Raw genomic sequence first — 22,638 nt, 5'->3', positions numbered from 1 at the left:
TCGTGAGTCATTCAAAGATTCCCACCCCTACTGTAATGTATATGCCGAGCCTGGAGTGGCGCTGTAGCGCAGCCACATGGAGTTAACGGAAAGCATAGAAGAAGAATCAGCGAAGAAGACGAACACTTTTTCTTTCTAACTTTATTGCAATCTACAGAACAAAAATGGCTTTGCATGTTTCGAAACAACATAAAAAGACAAACGCAGGAGAAGTGACAATGGCGGGTGATTCAAGTATAACATCGCTTGTTGAACGTGGGAAGAAAGAAGCAAAATATTTTGCTGCAAAAGCATAAGCGAGCTAAGTCGGCTACGACACGGCTATCCGCCATTGTTGTTGACAGAGTGACGGTAGTTTTCAGGGTGGGTCTGTTTGTTTTTATTCGTTTTAGTTATTTAATAAAGGCTTAATTTTCACTTAGTTTTTTTATTACTTGTACCCAATGTTTTAAAAACACTGTGTTAAAATTAAATCGTTAGTCAAAACATCACATGTCTGATTAATATTACATTTTTGGAATATGAGTTAAGCAGCAAAATCCATCCATCTCAGGGGGCGGCCATTTTGCCACTTGCTGTTGACTGAAGATGACATCACAGTTGCTCAGGGCTCAGGCAGCAACCAATCAGAACTCACCTGTTTTCTGAAACTGCGCTGTGGCAAAATGGCCGCCCCATGAGATGGATAAAAACGGCTGCTGAACTCATATTCCACTAACACAATATTAAGCAGAATACCGTATTTTTAGACTAGTGGGGCTGCATAGAACATATTATTGTCAAATGGGTTGACATCCCCTTTAACTCATTCACTGCCATTGACGGCTATAGACGTCAAAAATGCATTTGAACTATTTCTATTAATTTTCCACTTTTTCCACTATGTATGAGTATGCAAACCTTAAAAACAAATATTGTACATTTAGAACCGATATAAAATTTGTGATTAATCGTGAGTTAATTATTGAAGTCATGCGATAAATTAGAATTAAAAAAAATAATAATCGCATGACTTTACTAGTCAAATCACAATTAATCACAAATTTTTCTATTCTATTCTAAATGTACAATAAAAAAATTCTAGGTTTTCACACATGTTAACAAAAGTGGAAAAAAAAAGGTTAAACTAATAGAAATAGTTTAAATGAATTTTTGACGTCTATAGCCGTCAATGGCAGTGAATGAGTTAAAAGTGCTACTGCGTACATGCAGCGTGTCGCCATCGTTACGAATACAATTTGACACGCACAGCTTGAAGCTTTTGTCCTTCCTGGCAGCTAACATGGATGAATTTGCTTTAATGGTGTGACTCGGTACATCTTGGAGTGACCTTGAGAACAATGTAGTCATTTCGCTTTGGGATATAAAGACTTACTGGGGGGGGGGGGGGGGGGTTCTGGCTGAGTCCGTATATATCATATACAGTACCATCTTCATCCTGGGTACACTTTTCTTGTAATTACCTCCACCAGGGAGGTTAGCTTTGCATCTCCGTCTATTTGTTTGTTAGTAAAGAGACGTAACAAATTGCTGGAACAGAAAATCTGACATTTTCCCGCCTTTATTGTTTACAAAGTTTCTCGACACGCCATCAGATCTCGTCATTTATATTATTATTCATATTATGAAATGGGTATCCACGAATGGGTGTCATTTGGTGCCCACGTCGTTTTATGTGTCAATTTAGGTTCGATGGTCAACTTATGGCAGTTTGTTTTGAAAGCATTAACTTTTACCAGAGGACAAAAAGAAAAAAATAAACGGCATCTTTCTTCATCCTCGTCATCATCATTTACCGGCATTCAAAACCAGCACTGATCGTTTACTGCGCGGCCCCGCCACGTCCCCTCCATCTTTTCTTTTTCATGGCCCATTTGAGCCGAATGTAATATCTTGTTCCCATTTCAAGCTCTCATCTCATATTGTCTTATGAAGGATTCCAAAGTGGCTTACGTTTCCAGCGCAAAGGAAAGACGTGTGATTGGGAGGATGGAGAAAGAACACAGATCTCATTTGAGCTCAAGAGCTTTTTGACCTTATCGTTTTTTTGTGCAGGGCGGCAAGTCGGAAAAAGTGCTTAGCGCGTCCTAGTTGCATCGTTTTGAAGTTTTTCGGTCATATAGTTTAGGCTTGTGCTAAAATAAAGGAAAAATGAACCATGAATTAATAGGAAAGACAATTGATTGACCTACTTCGATGAGAGTGTTAACTTAGATTATTTTCATCCAATCAGATTTCAGCCACTGTGTTGCCATGCCATTCTAATCTGCCCAAGGCAGATAGCTACATTAGCAATTGGATCTTTTCTTTGACCACTCAGATTTAAAATTTGCCAGAGGTCGAGCTCGCTGGCCCAAAAATAACGTCAGCATTGTTCTGTCCTCTGATTGGTTGGTTCAAGCAAGGCAACTTCAACTAGCAAAACACATGTATAGCGATCTACACATTTTTAGCATCTCTGGTGAGTATGATCCATTATATTTACGTTTTTTATATTTTTGTCTTGGTAAATATTGATTGTGCTGTATATTATATACCTGGCACAGTGGTGTGCTATAATAGGCAGATTACCGGGTTTGACAGTACTGTGGTTTTAAAAGGTCAAGGTCTCAATATCCACTAAGACTGGCTTTTGAGGCAACATTTTTTGTAATGGCGGATGGAGGGAGCATCAAAATGAAATACTGCAAACACCTTTTTGCTCTGATTATTGTGCATTGCCCTAAAAAAAAAAGAAGGTGCCATCGGGTATTAATTAGCCCCAAGGACAACCTGAGTAGCCCACAAGTCTACTCTTTGCTAAGAAAATGTAACACCAATGAAAAAGTTTCAACACCCCTCTGTTAAATGTCCTTTCCCCCCTTTGACCTCTGACCTTATTGAGTGCCCCTATACTCCTTGACGAGGCGTCGGTGAAGAGTTTGCTGTGCAGGAGCATGACCCTGGCGATGAGGTAGAGGCGCAGGAACATGGGCACGCTCAGCACCATGTCTAGGTCGGCCTCGGCCTGCGACGGCGCGTACGAGAAGGCCAGCCGCGCCCGCCACTGGAACTTGAAGTCGCCGGGCACCGGGTGCACGGCCGACACCAGCAGCTCCAGAGCGATGAGCAGAACCCGCTCCATCGTCATGGCGATACGCCAGTCGTCCGCCCCGTTGTCGATGACAAACAGCTGCGGAGACGGGAGAGATGTCACAAGGCAAACGGATCTCGGCGTGCGTCTATTTAGCATCGGCGCGGCCTCGTTAGCGCAACGCACAACTCTTGCGTCGGGGCTGCTTAGCAAAAAAATTCGCCAAAAAAATCAAGCGCTGCTTATCTCAGTATTCTCTGAGAAGGGAGCGGCGTGACCCTCTCTGTTAATTGTACATCTACCCCCCCCCCCCCCCCCCCGCTGGATTTGGATGTTTTTGTTGCTAATTGCTGTGTTAATCTTGATGTTGTTATGAAAGAGAAGCACTAAAGGAAGGTTTCATTACATGCAGAGCTGAGAGCGGGTGAAAGGGGGGGGGTGCTAATGAGAGGAGGAGAGAGATGGATGAAGAGGAAATGAAAAGACAAATATTGGGGCAGGAGGTGAGACTGTTCTGGGATTCTGGTTGACATCTGATTTGTTTGGATTAAGAAATAACTTTTCCATTAGAGGTGACGGAAATTGGAGTTGCCAACGGATGGGAAATAGTTTTCTATGTTTTTTACAACTGTAACAACAATAATATATATATTTTAAATTGTGATACATGAATACAAACCTATCTTTTTACATATATAGTACTAGGGGAGTGAATTGCCTCGTACCTGGCAATTCGATTCGTATCACGATCCGTAGGTCACGATTCGATTCGATGCCGATTAATCCCGATACGAATCTATAAATTGATTATTGCCATTTTTTTTTAATAAAAATAATAAAATACTAATCAGTAAACTTGTAACTTGTTACAGTACGCTGTAAGATTTGTATGAAAATGTATTTATCTGAAAATTCAGGTGGCAGTCTGTTTCATGTTTGAACAGCACTGAAATCAAATATTAAGGCTTAATTTTCCATTAATATAACATTCTTCCAAGCTTAACGTGTAAATCTTAACCCTAAGTAAGACGTTTTGTTGAATATTCCCATAAAAAATTGATGTTTAAAAATCCATTCGGCCTCATATTGACTCGATGGAATGGATTAAATATACAGCAGCTGGGATTCTGCTTTTTAAATTATTTTCAATGATATTTAAATTCCCTTGAAATTGAGCAAATTTGCACTTCAGAATCAGATTTAGTTTCCAAGCATGTAAAAACGCTCAGATTTGATCTCAACTGTCACAACCCATCCAATATTTATTTTTTTAACAATGACCAATAGAGGGAGACCGAACGGGAAGCCTGGGGGATCACTAGTTAGCGCCTCGAGTTTCTTAGTAGAAAAAGTAAACATGAGGAAGGAGGGAGGGAAAAAACAAATCACAATCTTTGCTCCTTTATTACACCAATGATGAGAAAGTGCCACATAAATCTGATGCATTATTATTATTATTATTGCTACTACATACTAGGGATGTAACGATATCCAAACATCACGATACGATATTATCACGATATGAAGCTCACAATACGACATTGTGAAGAGGTTGACGATATAAAAAAAAAAGGTCACAATATTGTACCGTACAATATTGCGCTTTTGTACATAATAACCTACAATTTCTAACGACACTTAATATTGAGGCGCTTACTTGCTAATGCACGCACACATTGAGTTCCTCCACATATTGACTTGCTTCACACGCATATTACATTCACCTTCATCTGACGATTAGCGTAGATTTGAAACATAGAAGGGCCAAAACATCCCTAGTAAAAATCAAATAACACAAAAAAGTAGCCACCAGAGGGTGCTAGAACTACACAAATGGAAATCAACCAGATTTTTTTTAACAGATGTGTAACATCGTGACATGACGACGACGATATTGTTGCAGTTTTAACATCGTGACGTCACGATATCGCCGTTATCTACTACTTAAAACACATTTCGTTCCTAATTTGTTGGAATTTAGATGTATCAGGGGTTGGTGAAAGATTCTGGTTGGTAACCCGGTGGGTAGTAGGTGATGTCTGGTCGGTGCCGGATTTCACTTTCCTTTCTTTTCTTTGATCCTTCCTCAGGTCTCCGGACAACGTCACGACTCTCGCTGGATTCTGAAGTATTCGGTTTAGGTGAACGGTATGGGATTTTGAATAGGTTTTGGGTGAATTAATGAGTACACACTCACTTCAGCTGGAGTGTCTTGAAGCAAGCACAGGCTCTTTTATTTTTATTTTATTTTTTAAGAATTCTTTGCTACCTGCCAAACTGCGCACACAAGGAGGACAATATGTGGCATGTATCGAGTGCTGAAGTATCGACGTTTAGTATCGCCATCCCTGGTTTCAAAACGCTTGTAAAGAAGTCATAAGATGTCTCCTTTAACACACAAACACTCCTAATGCATCATGGTGGACTTCCCCACCTGTGCTTCTGAGCGCAAGAGTCTTGGCAACATGAGAACCGTTATAAAAATAAATGCAAAGCGAGAGGGAATTGACATCCCTGCGGCAAAACATCTAAGCACACACTTTTGTTCGTTATTACGCAGCTCGGCTTACATCCCCGCGCAGTAAATAAAAGGTTCATGACGAAAACATTGAGTACGAGCTCAAAAGCAAAACCTCTGGTACTAAGAATGAGAGACCTTGCTGCTCTTCTTCGTGCATCTGGAGTGTTTTGAGCCTCTTCAGGAAAAAACAAAAAACAAAACTGATTTGACCAGAAGTCCGCGTGGTCGCCGGCATTGTGACGATGAATGACAAATCCCCGCCGTGACCACCTACGGACGCACGCCCGGTACTCCATCATTAAAGCGGTAGACGGCTCAGCAGGACGCGTGTCTTCCAACACGTGCGCGTGCCGCTAACATGTGCACAGACACGCTCATTTGCCGCCATTGGGGGAAGCCATCAAGCCTGGCCAAGGGTCAAACGCTGGTCCTTGCTTTTCCGCCGTTCTGTACCCGAGTGAGGGCGTGTGCGTGCGCGCGGGCGGACCCAGCCTCGTCATGGTGACTGTTGCCACGGCGACGACATCAAAGAGCAGCCGAGCTTAATTAGGATCCCCGGCGAGAGCGAGGGAGCAGCGGGAAGATGGCAAGGAGAGAGGGAATCAAAAAGGAAGACGGGAGAAACGCGTTTAGAGACGAGGCCAAAAGAAAGGGGGAGGAGATGGAGGAAGAATGGTGGAAGTGTGTGTGCGTGATAGAGGGAGAGAGAGGAAGACGCAGACTGGCGGTCTCATGTCGTAGGTGTGCATGTGTCAGATTTTGTGAGGCACATCTTGAAAATATGACATCTCATATAAAATAAGAAACATATGGAAGGAGTGGTGTCTTGACATTCATTTGTTTATGTCAGTAAATGAATGACACGCCTAAGAAAATGTAATGTTTCAAAGTCGAACCTTATTTAAAGGGGGCGTATTATGGAAAATTTACGTCTAATTGCTTCTATACAAATAGTTGGGCCTCTCAAGTATCTGCCGACTCATCAAGTGCACAAACACCAATATCAGCAAAAAGTGTATATGTACTCGAATTGAATGTAGATTTCAGAATGCTTTTATATTTGAGTGACATTTATATCATGTTCAAGAAACATTTGTGTTTTTGAACAACACATTCTCATCAAAATTGCAAGATGTAATGGCATGAATCAAATATTGGTACTTGGTATTGGTGAGTTGGGGTGGGAATCTTTGAATGTCTCACGATTCGATTCCGATTTTTGGGTGTGCGATTCGATTCATGATCAATTTTTGATTAGGAACGATTTTTGGTTCAAAATGATTTGATTGACAAGGATTTTTGCTTCAATTTATAGATGTTCAAGGAATCGTAATGATGATGGTAATTGACTCACTCGCTAATGCTAACTAGTGTGCTACTTGCGGCACCACGCTGAAAAAAAACTACTTTTATTGGATGAACTAGATCGTGAAAAATTTTGGGGGCTTGACTATGATTTTACATTCATTTTTTTCCTACTAATTCCTGTAAATGTCTCTGAGTGAGCCCTTCTAAATTTCTATTCCACTGTTACATAAATGTGTTGCTAATTTCCATAATGACCACCTCAACTCCGAGTTTCTCCCCCCATAACATCATCAGTTCGGCGGGGCGGTGACTAATTCGAAGCACTATCATGTCAAAGCCAAATGGTAAGCAGAGCTGCAGCATAGATTTGCATTAGCTAAGAATGTTACTAGCTTTAGCGTGTTTGGCTAAATTGTGGCGCAGGGATGATGGGGCAATTGTGGAAATTATTAAATGTGACTGAAAGGCTCCGCTACATTAATTGACAAAATGTAATTCAGTGGCTTGGTGAGGAAGTGCTGCTTCCATGAATGAAAAATGTATCGTTTTTTTTTTATGGCCTAAAGGGGTCATACAGGTCAGTTACTAAAAAATCAAAGACACAAGTGAGCTGTAACACTTTATCATCTGTGTATTTTGATGGAAGAATGTCAGAGGTCTTTTTTAAAGACACCTGTGAACAGATTTAAATATTTTTCCTTTGCAGTAATAGATTTGTCAGAAAGACTCCTTAAGGAAGCAGATTAATACAGAACATCTGTCATGTGACATTTCCTGTCACCATCAGTCGGCACTGTAATTAAGGAAAGTGGTACATGAATCTCTTCGGGGCAGGACTTTTGTCACTCACGACAAGTTTGGTCAAGTGCTGACCTTGTGGCGCTGAGTTAGTAGGATTTCATCTTTTTTTTAAACTCGGGAAAGTGGCCGGATTTACGCTGTGTGCTTCAAGCGATGCACACAATTTTGTTTTTTTAAACCTCAAGTGGCACAATTGGGAAATTTGTCACGGCTGTGTAAACACACAACATTGAATATCCTCAAAATCAAAATGTGTATTTTTTGTTTAATTTTAATTATATTATTATTTTATTTATTTTAAATATATTTGGAGTGGAACCGAAGGTTAAAAGAAGTTCACTCGGTATTATGTAATATTGGCAATTGCAATTCACGATCGACGCTTCAACCTAAAATCCGTAAAAATCAGTTTCAGTTGGTTACCTTTTTTTTCTTCTTCTTTTTTTTAAACACTGTCATTTTAATTTTATTTTGTTAAAGAAAATGCTTTAGTTTTAGTAATTTCATTAGTCACCTTGTTAAACGGACAGATTAGACATATCCCGTCAATATAAACTTGACATTTTTAATTTGCAGCACATAAGTCAATCAACACAATAATGCTACAATAAACTCAAACTGTAAACTTACAAACACCAAAATGGCTGACCATCTTTCTCTGCGTTTTTGTGGCGTGTATTCCTAATTCAACACTTCCTCATTCATTCTGTTTCGATAAATATATATGTTGCGTTTTGTGTTAATGGCATACTTTCCCCACACTTTCCAACCGACACCGCTGCGTGAGTTTCAACACTTAACTTTTTGAATTGGAAATTAGACATGATCTCCATTCATCCTTTTTCCTGCTTGACAAGGAAAAAAAAGAAAAAGTGAGGTGGTCCAGATTTCGCCACAAGGAAATGAGCACCCCCCCCCCCCCCCCCAGTGCCCCCCTTCTCCTCCCTCCTCCTTCCCACCTTCCGGTCCTGTCCTTCCCCTGCTGCCTCCTGCCGCTGTCGGTCTTTTCCTGGCTAAACCGCCACGAGGAAGGGATAAATAATTAAATTCCATTAGGAAAGTAATCTGTCAATGTGAGTGAGTGAGTGAGTGAGTGCCACTGCCCCCCCCCCCCCCACATGACCAAAATGGGAGGGAAATGAGTGCTGGTGCTTCGACGTTTGGATGTGTGTGCGCGTGCGTGTGTGGCCAAAACAAACTCGATAAGCTTGGACACGCTAGCCCAAAAGGGAACGCTGAGCAAAACCCTACGTGTCTTTTGTCGCTTTAACGTTAACAAAATGTGACAGTGGAGTTCAAAGAGCGAGCGATACGAGGACACCAAATGAAGAGTGAGCCGGACAGAAGGAGGGCAGCGCAAAAGCAAAACAAGAAAAAGAAAGAATGTGCAAAGTGTCACTTTGGACGCACTCCTGCACCTCCCCTGCGGTGGTGACCTTTCACCTTTCCTCCTTCATCCCTCCATCTCTGCCTGAACTGCATCCAGGCCTTTGCGGCCATTCCAGCCAGCTAATCAGGTTAAATTCCTCATCGCGCATGTCTCATCACGGAAGCAGATGCATGGCTGGACACAATCTGCTCGATCCACACACACACACACACACACACACACACAAAAAACACACAGATGCGAACTTTACACAAACACCCAGATGGTCTCGACAAGTAACAAGTTATAAAGAACAAGAAGAATATGCCAGCAAATTAGCCACAGGGTGGTGTTTCCCGAAGGAGGGCGGTGGGGAGACGCGGCTAATCAGCGAAAGAGTAAACGATCTTACAAGACACGCGCACACACACAGTCGCACCCCTGGCGAGTGTCTGCGTCCTACGGCTTGGAAATCCCCCAAACAGGCGTGCGTGATCGAAATAGAGCAAGACAAACACATTCATAAATAGACAGATCGGCGCTAAAAGATGAACATAACATCCATCCATCCATTTTCTATTCCTATATATATATATATATATAAAGGCAGCACATTCTGAATCAACTCAAATAGGTTGCTAATTGAGCTTTAGCCCCCCAAAAAATGTGTCATATTAAAAAAAAAAAAAATCCAATTTGATCAAAATGGTAAAAACAAAGGTTTTCCTTTTTAGTTTAAAATAACTTTCATCTCCAGCATCCCTTAATGTACAATTTGTACTCTGGACAACGGCAGAGCCCAGGATGTACTTTTCACTTTTGGTACATTTTAAATCCATCCGTGTTGTGTCAGATCAACTAGCTAGCGCTAAGCTAGCACTAAACTAGCGCTAAACTAGCGCCAAGCTAGCGCTAAGCTAGCCTGGGAGGTTTGTCTCTCCGATGTTGATACACCCACTAGATGAGCTTCATTGAATGGTTGTGTGACAGTTTTTGTTTTTATTTACTTGCAATTGACTAACATTTGTTTTGTGAATTGTTCTTTTTGGTATTGTATTTTAGTTGAGTGTTTTTGTACTGCGCAGGTCATGAGCGCAAGCGAGAGAGAGGTGCGACAGTGCGAGCCTTGTTAGAGAGAGAGAACAAAAAAAAAAAGAGTTGAATAAAAAAAGACGAGCTTGAAATCCTGTCCTGCCAGAAAACGTCAGAAAATTCGGACTCGGTGGTAGTTTTTAATGGTCGAGTTACCACCAATTTGTGTACAGTCCCTACTTCCTAGGAAGACTTTCTTCAAAATGTTGGACGTATCGAGCCTGGCGATCACACCGTCACAGTTCATCTCAAAGGTGTTTGTCAGGGTTCTTTCACACCAAACTCATCCAAGCATGCAATTCCGGACCTCGCCGTGTGCACCGGGAACAGAAATCGTCCTTCTTCAAACTGTCAAAATTTGTCTGATGACCAATTAAGGATTCAAGCACGCGACGTTGGTGCAGGTAGCAGATTCAGTGGTCGATTACTGATTGATTCACGGCTCAAGTGCTGAGCGTCCCTAGACTTTTGCAGCGACGTTCCCTCCGAGGAAAAACACCCGAACCTGCTTGTTCACAGCCAAGAGTGTAAATACGAAGAGGGGGAGTGAGGTGACGTGACAAAGAAAAACGTTCACACTTGAGCTATGTGCTGAATTTCACAAAAGGTCTAAAAACAGCAAGCGGGTGTTAAGATGATTCCACCAGAGACGTCTTGAGATGGGAAATTCCCTTCATTCAATGCTAATTTGCACTGCGCCTATAAATGGCAAGCAGACAAAAAAAAAAAAAAAAACGGCATCTATGGGAAATGGCGTGCTGCGCTGCATTATGCTCTTCCATTACAGTTCCCTGGATGCATACACAATGCGGCGAGCATCATTAAATGCCCATTCAGATATTAAGTACCAGCTCAGCACTAAGAGGACGACCCTTCGTGCTTACTTTACTTTCCGTTTGCCATCTGCTTGTTTTTGAGTGCCGAGCTGGTGTCTTCGTCGATCAATGGAGCGCTTTGCGAAATGCACCAAAAGTGACGGAATCAACGCAGTTATGCTGGAAGCGCAATGATGGACTGGAGAAATGTCGCCCTGTCTCTCTCTTGAAGGACGCGCACGCACACACGCACGGTTCTTGTTTCTATTTGATTCATTGGAACAGCAATTCTGTTTGTTTACCGCTTAAGCACTGGCTTTCTTGAAGGTTTTTTAGAGCGACGCCAGTGAAACTCAACAACGGAATGTCAATTCTTTTGAACAATTAACACAACCATAATCAGAGGGGGAAAAAAATTGAAAACATTTTGCAATTTTGGTCAACACACAATTTTTACATTAAAATTTTTTATTTTTGCTGTACCAGAATATTGTGTAATTGCATATCCACTACAGTAGGTGGCAGTGGTGCTGCAGAGTTTTTTTTTTTTTAAACAAACAAACAAGGCACTCATGTATCATCAAATAACAATTACTTGACATAGATTGAACATAGATATTCTAACAATATAATTGAACATATAAAATAAAATAAATTCATCCGCTGCAGAGGTGTGTACTTATAACAACTTTATAGTCAAATGACACTATTTATAGACGCAGCGACGCGAAAATATCTTCTTTCTTTACCATGTAACAAAAAATGATTAAACAGCGCTGGTACTTTCAGTAAATGTATCGTTATTGTTATGTGTTTTTATTATTACTCTATTATAGTGACATTTACCATCTGCCTAGGGACTGCAGATGACAAATAGCATGCACTAATAACGCTAGTATATTTATTGAAATTTTATTAATTATGTGCTGTCCCTGATATTAAAATAAATAAATAAATAAATACATTTTATTTTATACATTTATTTGATTTCGCGGGCCACATGAAATGTTGTGATGGGCCAGATCAGGCCCCCCAGGCCTTGAGTTTGACACCTATGCTAAGTTTTACCGATTTATGTTTTCATTAGAGAAGCGTTGTAAAATTGTGGCAAGGCAAGAAAGTGTTTCCGTCCCCGCATTTTTTATGTTATTTTTGCAATACTCTGCAGCCATCGCACGCAATCCGCGGCAGGTTTTTCAAAACAAGATCTGTCCTTGACAACCCACAAAGCGGAAGGCGTGCGACCGTCGCCGCTAAAAACCCCAAACACGCAAAGCCATAGAACGTCCATCCGAAGGGCTGCAACGGAATTCAACGTCAACAAAAGCTCCATTCATCAGACGCCGAACGGAGAGCGTGAACGCTTTGCTCGTACCGACTTCATGCCGTTCAGAGGCTTCAGGAGGAAGATCGTGACGCTCAGTAACCTGAAGCGGAAATTATGCTACACGTTGAAACAGCGTAACGACAGAAAAAACTTGTCGGCGGGATTTCCTTAGAAAAACTGCCCAAACGGACCCGATATTTTTACAGTATTTTTCTCATTTGCATATTTTAACAGCTGTTAAGAATAGTTAACATAGTCTGACCCTGGAACAGAATCGCTTTCCATTATTTCTTATGGGAAACATTGTCGAGACTTGAACGCTTCAAACAACCCTGAACACGGCGCGAGCTTTTGTAAACGTGCAATTTTTTTTCCCGGCATAAATTTCACCATTCTTTTTGACGGATGAATCATTCAATCCGTCTCCCGAGCCACATAACCATTCGCCGTGTTCTCAATGGGAATAATAGTTGTCTTCGGGGTGTTTTTCCTGATCCATAACTATTATATTTCAGGCCGGCTAAATCAGACGAATGGCGGCGTGTTTGTACATAACGGCCAATCAATCACAGCACCTTTACACATCCTGCGGGAGACGGGCCATGTTGGCGGCGTAATGAAATCCATTTCACATTCGGCTGTCAGATCAGTCGTGTTCTTTGTTTATTATTGCGGGGGGGGGGGGGGGGGTTCTCCCGTGTTTGATGGCGAGTTAGCGAGACGATTTGTGACATCACTGAAATAGAAGACGATATAAAGTAAGCGAACAAAGTAAATTATTTACTGAGGTTGGCGCGGTAGGTGCGCAGTGGAAACGTCTTTACAGTTAAGAAAAATATTCTGTGTACAGTTAATAAAGGAAATGAATCCACTTTTTTTTCTTTTAAATATTAGAACAACTTTGAAGTCAACCAGTCGTGGGGACATACTTTGGAAGTTCCGCTGTATTGTATTTTCAAGTGGAATGAACATGACAAGGTTCTGAAGGGAACATAAGATGTAAGGAAGTAATGAGGCTAAATGGAATACGTAATTGGCAATTAGCAATAGAATATTCTATAGGCACTTAATGTTAACTCCATGATGGAAACGTTTGTCTTATCTTTAATTCATCTTCATGTTCAATTCATGCTTTTCATATCAAGCCTCTGGTTTGCTAAACAGAATGGTTCAGCATTGCTTCGAAATCGAGCAAATGTTCTTTGCACAACAAATGCTGTGCAGATCCTTTTTTTTTTCAAACGTGGGACTCATGCACTGAAATGTCACCCCCCCCCCCCCCTCCCCCCCCTCCTGCCGAACCCTTGCCAGAAGCAGCAAGGTCTGATGGCCACTTGCAGGGCAATTAATAACATCATAAGCAATTTTATAAACACTTTGGAATATTGCGCTTTGTGAAAGGTCAAATTGAGGGAAAGCACATTTCTGTCTTAGGATGAAATAGCAAGAGAGAAAATATGGCGATACTCGGGAAAAATCTATCCGTTTGGTTGACCTGACTGAAGGAGCAATCAATGCGATTGCTCCTTTGGCCAGTTATTAATGATAATGTCATAAAAAAAAGCTGTCATAAAAAGAACGACTCAATATAGGTCACAAATCAGGAGAGCTTTAATGATTGCACAAGCAAACTTTTATTCTGTTATTAACAGAGGTGAGGAAGTCGCCTCGTATGTCTCAAGTATTAACCGACAAGTTTTAAGTTCCTGTGGCAAAAATCAAGCAATTCCACTTCCTACTCAATTTAAAGCAAATCTGGTCAAGTCAGAAGTCTTACAACACTCTTGCTCAGTCGCAACATATTAGCACCTTAGACATTTTAGCCACTTTAATAGTTAAGGTTTGACTATCTGTTGGTGGGCTAAACTCTGAAGCTAACACCGTTTATGTGGCTTTTGTTGTGGATGAAGTTACTGTACAGTAGATCATTTTTTTAATTTATTTTTTTATGAAAAACATATCAATGGAGCTCCCCTCCATGATACTTGCTTCATGAGATGGCATCTGAACTCCTTTTCACAGTACTGTACAGTAAACCACCCTCCAACTCGGGTTCCAGGTTCATGGTCCTGCTATTTTTCAGATTATTTTTTTTGTAGTTACAATTAATAACTCTATTCGGTCCCTAACGCTCTCATTTTTGGGGCACTGTAATTCCACTTTCAAACAGTTGATGGTGGCACACTCATTTAGTTTGAGAAAATGTCAAAGAAGAACATAACAGGAAGCACAGTTTCCAAGACTTTTGAAGCCGCGGGGCCGCCATATTGCTCCTCCCAAGAAATGTTTCTCGACATACGATCCTATACATTTACGGTATCGAAATTGCTCCAACAATAATGTTAACCCGACCGCTAACTAATAATAGCTCATTTACTAGCTCGAAGCATGCAGCCATACTAGCCACTTGTTGATATACTGTAATTGTGTTAAGTTGTTTGTCATCAAAAAGATGGGAGAACATTTCTTGTGAAATATTTTTAGATCCAAAATGTTCAACATAATCCGCTGAAAAAAAAACATGGGTTAAATGATTGTTCTGACTAAAACTAGACTGAAATGTTGACACTTTCTGTTGACTAAAACTAGACGGATAAAATTGTGTTTTCTTGGACTCAAATAAAGACTAAAATGCTATGTTAAAAACTAACAAGCATGATTGAAACTGGACTAAAACAGAGACTAAATTTAAAAATGGCGGATTAAATTAACACTAGTGTAAACAGGTAAGACGTTGCCCATTCACAGTCAAGTCAGTCCTAAGTCTTAAAATTGGTAGCGTAAGTGTAACTTAAGCCATGTGATTTAAGTCCGACATGTCTGGTATTAAAGACAGTTATTAACTAATTCACTGCCATTGACGGCTATTGACGTCAAAAATTCATTTGAACTATTGCTATGAGTCTAACATTTTTTCCACTCTTGTTAACAAGAGTATGAAAACCTAGAAATGTTTTTTTATTGTACATTCAGAACAGATATAAAATGTATGATTAATCGTGAGTTAACTATTGAAGTCATGCAATTAATTACAATAAGAATTTTTTATCGCCTGACACAATTAAAAAAAAGAAAAAGAAAAGATGATTGAAAATTAGGAGCATCAGGCGATTAAATGTTTTAATCGTAATTAATTGCATGACTTCACGAGTTAACTCACGATTAATCACAAATTTTATATCTGTTCTAAATGTACAATAAAAAAATTGTAGGTTTTCATACTCTTGTTAACAAAAGTGGAAAAAATGTTAAACTAATAGAAATAGTTCAAAAAATGTTTTTACGTCAATAGCCGTCAATGGCAGTGAATGAGTTAATGATACCTCAATCGAAATAAACACAACGCTAAATAAGCCACAAAATGAGGAACGCTACAATGACTTTTGTGTTGAATGACAGGCACCTGACTGTCTTTATACCTTGGCGGAGGTATGCGCTCCAGCAAGCTTGAATACTTCTAATGGAACTTTACTGGACGGGAAAAGAAATGCAACGTGTCAACGTGGCTCAACGTTGAAAAAATTCTCATTTCAAAATGAAACTTTTCTCAGGCCATCTTGCCTCTGTTTCTTTTCACTTTCCACCATAATGTCAAGTGATGCCCTACATTCCCACACACACACACACAAACTCACACAACCCTCCATTACAAACCAATCTGTGAAAACTTAAATTCCCTCCCTTGACAAGGCGGAATAAAGCAGAGATTTGCAGTCTGCTGTGATTACTGATGAATCGCGAGGAGCGATTGCCTTTGCCCGATTTCATGCCGAGCACGGCTGGACCGGCCCGTCCCGCCCCCCCCCTGACAGATTAGCGGAGATGCCGGAGAGAAGCAAAGCGAGCAGTGCAGGGAGAGACAGATGAAGTTTGGCAGAGGAGGCGTGTGAAAAGCGCTACGGGACGAGAAGTCCAAAAGTTGCGAGAGGCCTTTTAGAGGGCGACGTTGGCGGGGGCGGGGCGACGGGCGCGGGGGGGTTGGGTTGGGGGGTGAAGAGGTGAGATGTTGGATGCTGAGCCAGAAGAGAGCAAGGAAGGATGTGAAGTCGACGGGCAAATTGAATTGCGTCCCAGTGGAAGAGAAGAGAGGCAGATGTAATGTGATAAAGGCAGATGGAGGAAGAAAAGAAGGGAAAAAGAGACAAAAGATTCCCAGGGAAGGTGCTAAGACGCCGGCGGAATCTTATATCATCTTTCTAGTGACGCGCGCGCGCATGTGTGTGTGTGTGTGTGGGAACGCAATATCCTGTTACATCCCGACGAGAAGTCTTCAGCAGAGTGTGTCCTAATGTGAGAAGGCCGTCATGATTGGGCAAGGCCTTCCCCATTTTGCATGCAGCACTTCTTGTTTGCGCTCAACACTCGAGAGCAGACGCCAAGCAGGATTTGCTATTCTGCTCATGTATGGAAGCAAACAGCCAACACGTTTGACGCATGTCATGACACACTGTGTCAAGCGTCACATGCTTGGGCAAGGAGAGCTGAAGTGATGCGGTTGTTGCATTATGAAGCGAGGGCACACGTGCAAAATGTTCACTTTCGGATTGGAATGAAAGCGATTGCTCGGCCCCGCCCACACGGAGTGACACGTTCAAATACAGCCGGACAGGAAAATCGCAAAAAGAAAATTACGCTGGGCGTTTTCTGTCATTGATTGTATTTTTGTAACAGAGTCTCCCTACCCTTTGCTTTATTATTATTGTTATTATTATTATTTTTACAGGTACAGTAAATATGAGATTTGATAGTTTTAGGTATTATTGTAAAGCACAATGCATATACTGGATGCAAGATCTCACTTTATAGTTATTAACTAAAACTGAATAAACATTATAATAAGAGAAAAACAAAAGTGTTTAAAATAAACCGAACTGAAACTACATCTAAAACTAATTAGAATTAATTTCGTCATACATTTTGGGATTTATTCTAAATGTATTTATTTTTGGTGTGACTTTATGCTCATACAGAAGAAAAAAGGTTGAACAGTTGTAGGAATTGTACATTGCTAAATTATGCTACAAAAAATAGAACTAATACCTAAACTAATGAAAACTAGACTAAAATAAAGCATTTAAAAAAATAATAATAAAAACTGGCAAATTTGCCCTGAAAACTTAAACTAGTCCAAATGAAATAAAAACGAACTATTACGAAAAAGCCAAAATTATTATAACACTGCTTTTCCAAAACATGTTGGAATTCGTAATGCCTCCTTTCATGCAGCCAGAATCTCGCATACATTTAACATCAGACTGCATGTCACAATAATGCGTCAAAGGTCCAACAGCCTCATTTCAGCTAATTATACAAGACGCCATTGATTTTCCTAAACGTTAATGTAAACCGAATCGAACTGAAAACGGTGGCCTCAAAACCGAGACACAAAATAAATACAGTTAAGTATTATCGTATAACACAATATAATATAATGTAGAATGTAGAATACAGTCAACCCCCGTGTATTCGTGGTTCGGCATCAAAATATTTTTGAATATATATATAAAAGAAAAAATCACAAACACATCTCTACCTCATTTTCCTCTTAAAAAATGGAAATAGTATACTTAATGTCTATCAGGGTTTTTGGGAGAATTTAATAAAAAAACAAAAGAGTGTCAATTATAATAGCATGAAAAGTAGGGTTTGACTGTAAATTGGCGACACAGGTACTTGCCGTGGAATTTCGTTGGACGGAAAAGGGAACAAATGCGGTGTTTTGATGCCAAGCTTCTTGTTTGCGTGTGTGTGTGTAAATGGCAAAAACACAGCGCATACGCTAAGCGACGCTTGTTATGCTGCTCATGTATGGGAGGCAAACAACCAGCATGTTGACGTGCGTTGTGACACGCACAGTGTCAGGTGTCACACTCTGGGATGCTGCACGCGCGCTTGTTTGCCGTGACGTCGTCATACACGTAAACCCGTAAAAAGAAAACAACAACTTTACATTTACCCGGTCTTGGGGACTGAATGGAGGAATCATTTCACCGGGATACAACCTTTCTGGAGTGTCTTTTTCATGACAAACACTGACTAGCTAACACTTACAATGCAGTTGAATTTGGATGACATGCGCAGTGGAACGCAACAACATGGCAATGTCTGTGCCACGCCTGGAACAAAAACTATCCACTTTAGGGCTCGTACTTTGCTGTTCATGCGAGGCTATGAAGGGGAAACCGCACTATCCGCAACGGATATGATGTTATGTGCAAAGAGCCCATTACTCCTCCCTACTTTAGCCAATTAAAAGCTCTGATATCATTGTGACATTACTCCACATAAATCCAATAGCCATGAATAAAATCTTCTTCTTTTTTGTGATGATTATAAGACCAATTATTGCGGAAGTCCTATTTAAAAGCAAAAATATATTGCTGATTATTATCACCAGAAAAGGTGTAATAATATGAGATTAAAGTTGCATTTTAAATTTTACTAGTTAAAATGTGACTTTCTTCTGATTATGCTAAGAGCCAACACTTCTCCATCGTTTACAATTTAATTTTACAGTTCAGTATCACTTCTACAGCATTCCTAGAAAGTCACAATGTCCCATCACTAGTGAGATATTTTTTAGAACGGGCCCGCGGGCTACTCAAGTGGTCTTTGGGGGGCTCCCTGATTGTTGTTGACAAGTGCCAGAGGTGTGAATGTGAGTGTGAATTCGGTCTCACCAAAAGTCAGCTGGGATAGGATCCAGCTCGCCTAATGAGGACAAGTTGCATAAAAAAACGAATACAAATGATACATACAAGCAAATCATTACCGTTGTCGGAAAACAAAATGTATGCCTGCATTGTTTGTGTGCAGCGAGCTGGCTCTGTGTGGACACACCCATCAGAGCTTGTCAGCCGTTTTCCATCTTTTTATTCCGACTCACTACCCCAAGTTGAACATCCCACTGCTGAATAATTCTGTGTGTTTCCAGTCCGTCCAGTCTACACACAGAACCAACCAAGGAAGAAACAAATAAATATACAAACGCAGTCCAAAAAGTAGACTCCCGTTGTAGCATGATGCTAACTTATAATTATATTTCTTTAAATCATATATCTATCTAACCTGAAGAAATATAGTTTAGTGTTTTGTATAATATGTCTCCTAAATTATTCGCCACGATAAAAATGACAAGGAGAACAAGCTAGCAACTGTTATGTAGTTAGCACATACACTATGCTAACAGTTAGCCATAGCTTCTTCTACAGCTATTTCTTCTTCTACTTCTAATACTCTTTCGTCTTTGTATTGTCTGTCTGTCTGGATGTCCTGTGGCACCACGACAATTCTCACAGTACAGGTTTGGTACTGCAATTGACGTAGTTAAATGTGTGTCGTTTTCTCTGAGCGTCTCACTTTTCAGACACTGGTTAAGTTTAGGACTGTAATAGCAGGGCAATAGGGGTTTCAAGTAAAATGGCTCAATGTTTTCAGAAAATTTAGTTCCTGATTTTAATTTTAAAGTTTTTTTTCTACTTCCTTGGTAGAAAAGGGAAGAAGGGTGAAGAAAGATAATGGATTTTTACAAGCAAAAATCTGCTCTGCCTTCAAGGTCAAAAATGTGAAAATATCACATGAATGATTCCAGAGTAACTGCTTTAAAATTGGTCATCTTGCGACAGAATATTTGTTCTGATTTTACTTTGTAGAAAATTGTTCACATAGAGGTTTTTTTAAAAAAAAAAAACCACACACACACACTAATATAGCTATAAACAATGTGCAATTGCTTGATTGGCTAATTTTAGAGTGCTATATAAATTAAAGTGGAAAAATTTAAAAGTGGCCCTCAGAGGAAAAAGTTTGAACACCTCTGATTTAAAACGTTCAACAATTCAACGTAACAAAATGAGCTGTCAAACTGCCTGGCTCAGTCGGTCGGTCCATTTGTCTGGTAAAGGGTAACATCGCACCACAGCTTTTTCACACTTCTGTCTCATGTGGCGTTGTACCTTCCCTCCGACAAAATATTTGCAGCTTGGGAGTACATAACTCGGGTTAACATTTTTATCGCCAAGAGTGTGGAAATGTTCAGCACGAATGACTCCAAGATTGCTTTGATCCATAAGTAATTTTAAAGTAATGAGTTACTTTAAAAATAGTAATTAAAAAGTAATTTTAAAGTAATAAGTTACTTTAAAAATAGCAATTAATAAAGTAATTTAAAAGTAATTAGTTGCTTTAAAAATAGTAATTAATAAAGTAATTAATTACTTTTAAAATAGTAATTAATAAAGTAATTTTAAAGTAATTAGTAACTTTTAAAATAGTAATTAATAAAGTAATTTTAAAATAATTAGTTACTTTAAAAATAACAATTAATAAAGTAATTTAAAAGTAATAAGTTGCTTTAAAAATAGTAATTAATAAAGTAATTTAAAAGTAATTAATTACTTTAAAAATAGTAATTAATAATGTAATTTTAAAGTAATTAGTAACTTTTGAAATAGTAATTAATAAAGTAATTTTAAAGTAATTAGTTACTTTTGAAAAGTGGATTAGATTGAGTCAGCCTTAGTTAAAGCATCCGTATGTGTGTACCTCGCCTTCAGGTTACGTTGCAGGTGAATTGCTCAAATGACCCATTCATGTCTAGACTGATAACATCCCCCAAAACGCAGCCACACTTTCCTGAACCCCTCCTGCGATTTCATCAAACAGAATCATATCAGGAAAGGACAGAATGTTATCTCTCCCTCTCTCTCATCACCGCAGCTTCACCCCCCCCCCCCCCCCCCCCCCGTCACGTGCAGCCTCCAGCGCGAGCGTGGGCGGATGTCACCAAAAAGCCTTCATTTATTATTTTATCAATGAATCCCGTTCTACCCGAATGCACCACATGTACAGCACACGGCACTAATGGACTTTTGGAAAGCGGCTACTGTATGATGTCATGTAAGCAAGTCACGGCATTAAACTAGCATGAGGCTGGATGGTGGACTGTGGTTTAGCTGATGGGGAGTAATAGCTGGTCTGGGGGGCACTCACGGCTTCCCGCAAGGCTCACATAAATACTCGATGTGCAATGAATGATGAAAACACGGGCCCGATGAACACGCTACTGTTGTATTAGTCAAAGCGACCGAATCACATACGGCGAAGCATGAACGCACACGTGATCGATTGTTGCGGTTCTAGCTAGCGCATGCAAAGCCGTGTCGAGCGTTTGGTCGATCTCGCTGCAGCGGCCATTAATGGCATTAATTGGTGAGGCGGACGCACACCTGGGCCCCCCGATTGCAGGAAGGCGCCCGAGGGATGGAATGCATTAGTATGGGAATAGACCTGTATAGGAACAGCTGCACAGCGAAGCAATAAGGGCGCTTACATCCTCTAATACTGGCACTTGGCAGGGTTAGCACGTCATAACACAAGAAACCTTTTTGGACACGCTGAACTTTTTCGTTGTCGTGATGCAATTTGTATCGATCACGCTGTAGCAACCACATTTGGCAGATTACATTCAAAATGGATGCCATGCACCTCACGATAAGGCGGTTCAATCATATGATGGCTCACAGCCAAAAATAATGATACAACTATGATTAAATAGCTATCGTAAGACAAACCTATTATAAAATTACATTCATATATATCCCAATGATATCTATCTATATTTTCTTTATGACTTGATTAGGGTCCAGACCAGCAACCTTTTCTGTCGAAAGAGCCATTTTAGGCCAAATAAATACCCCCCAAAAATCTGTCTGGAGCATCAAAACATTTGAACATTATGATGAACGAAACGGTGTGTTGGTGTCTCGTACTGAGGGCCCAAGAGCTGCACCATAATTAAAAAAAAATTGTGATTTAAATGTAAAATTGTAATGTTTCATATTTCATTTTTCATTCATTTTTAGACTTTTCTGCCTGTCTGTCTTTTTGGCAATTTTATGGACATATGGTAAATTTCTGACTCTCCTTCTTTTTTGGGACATTTTAGGGCCATTTTTGTAATTTTTTTCCTGCCTTTTTTGCTGTCAATCGTCATCAATCTTTTTTTTTGGGGGGGGGGGCAATTTTGTGGACATGTTATGGTAATTTTTTAGATTTCTTTTGTTTTTGTACATTTTATACTTACATTTTAAACGTTTTCTTTACTGCCTTTTAAAATATATATATATATTCTGACTTTTTGGGCAATTCTTAAGACATGTTATGGTACTTTTCTGCCTTCTTTTGTTTTGGGACATTTTATGGTGACTTTTCAACATTTTCCTTTCTGCCTTTTTATTAAATTATTTGAATTTTTTTTGCAATTTCATGTAATTTTTATGATAATTTTCTGCTTTTCCTTTTTGGACACTTTATGGTCACCTTTTAGACATT

General features: G+C 40.0%; 1 protein-coding gene across 2 annotated transcripts in view; it reads right to left on the bottom strand.

Annotated features, from left to right (window-relative positions):
- The window catches only part of kcnn3 (potassium intermediate/small conductance calcium-activated channel, subfamily N, member 3), a 76,041-nt gene that overhangs the window by 31,702 nt on the left and 21,701 nt on the right, over positions 1 to 22,638 (bottom strand). For both annotated transcript variants that reach the window (XM_086078188.1, XM_086078189.1), the window contains one exon: positions 2,876 to 3,172. In XM_086078188.1, coding sequence (XP_085934314.1) covers positions 2,876 to 3,172 — 297 coding nt within the window. The remainder of the gene's footprint in view (positions 1 to 2,875; positions 3,173 to 22,638) is intronic.

This window comes from Leptonotus elevatus, chromosome 6 (assembly GCF_054856555.1).
Source record: "Leptonotus elevatus isolate MCC_2025b chromosome 6, RoL_Lele_1.0, whole genome shotgun sequence".
NCBI classification, from domain to species: domain Eukaryota; kingdom Metazoa; phylum Chordata; class Actinopteri; order Syngnathiformes; family Syngnathidae; genus Leptonotus; species Leptonotus elevatus.
This window is presented reverse-complemented; position numbering and strand designations above follow the sequence as displayed.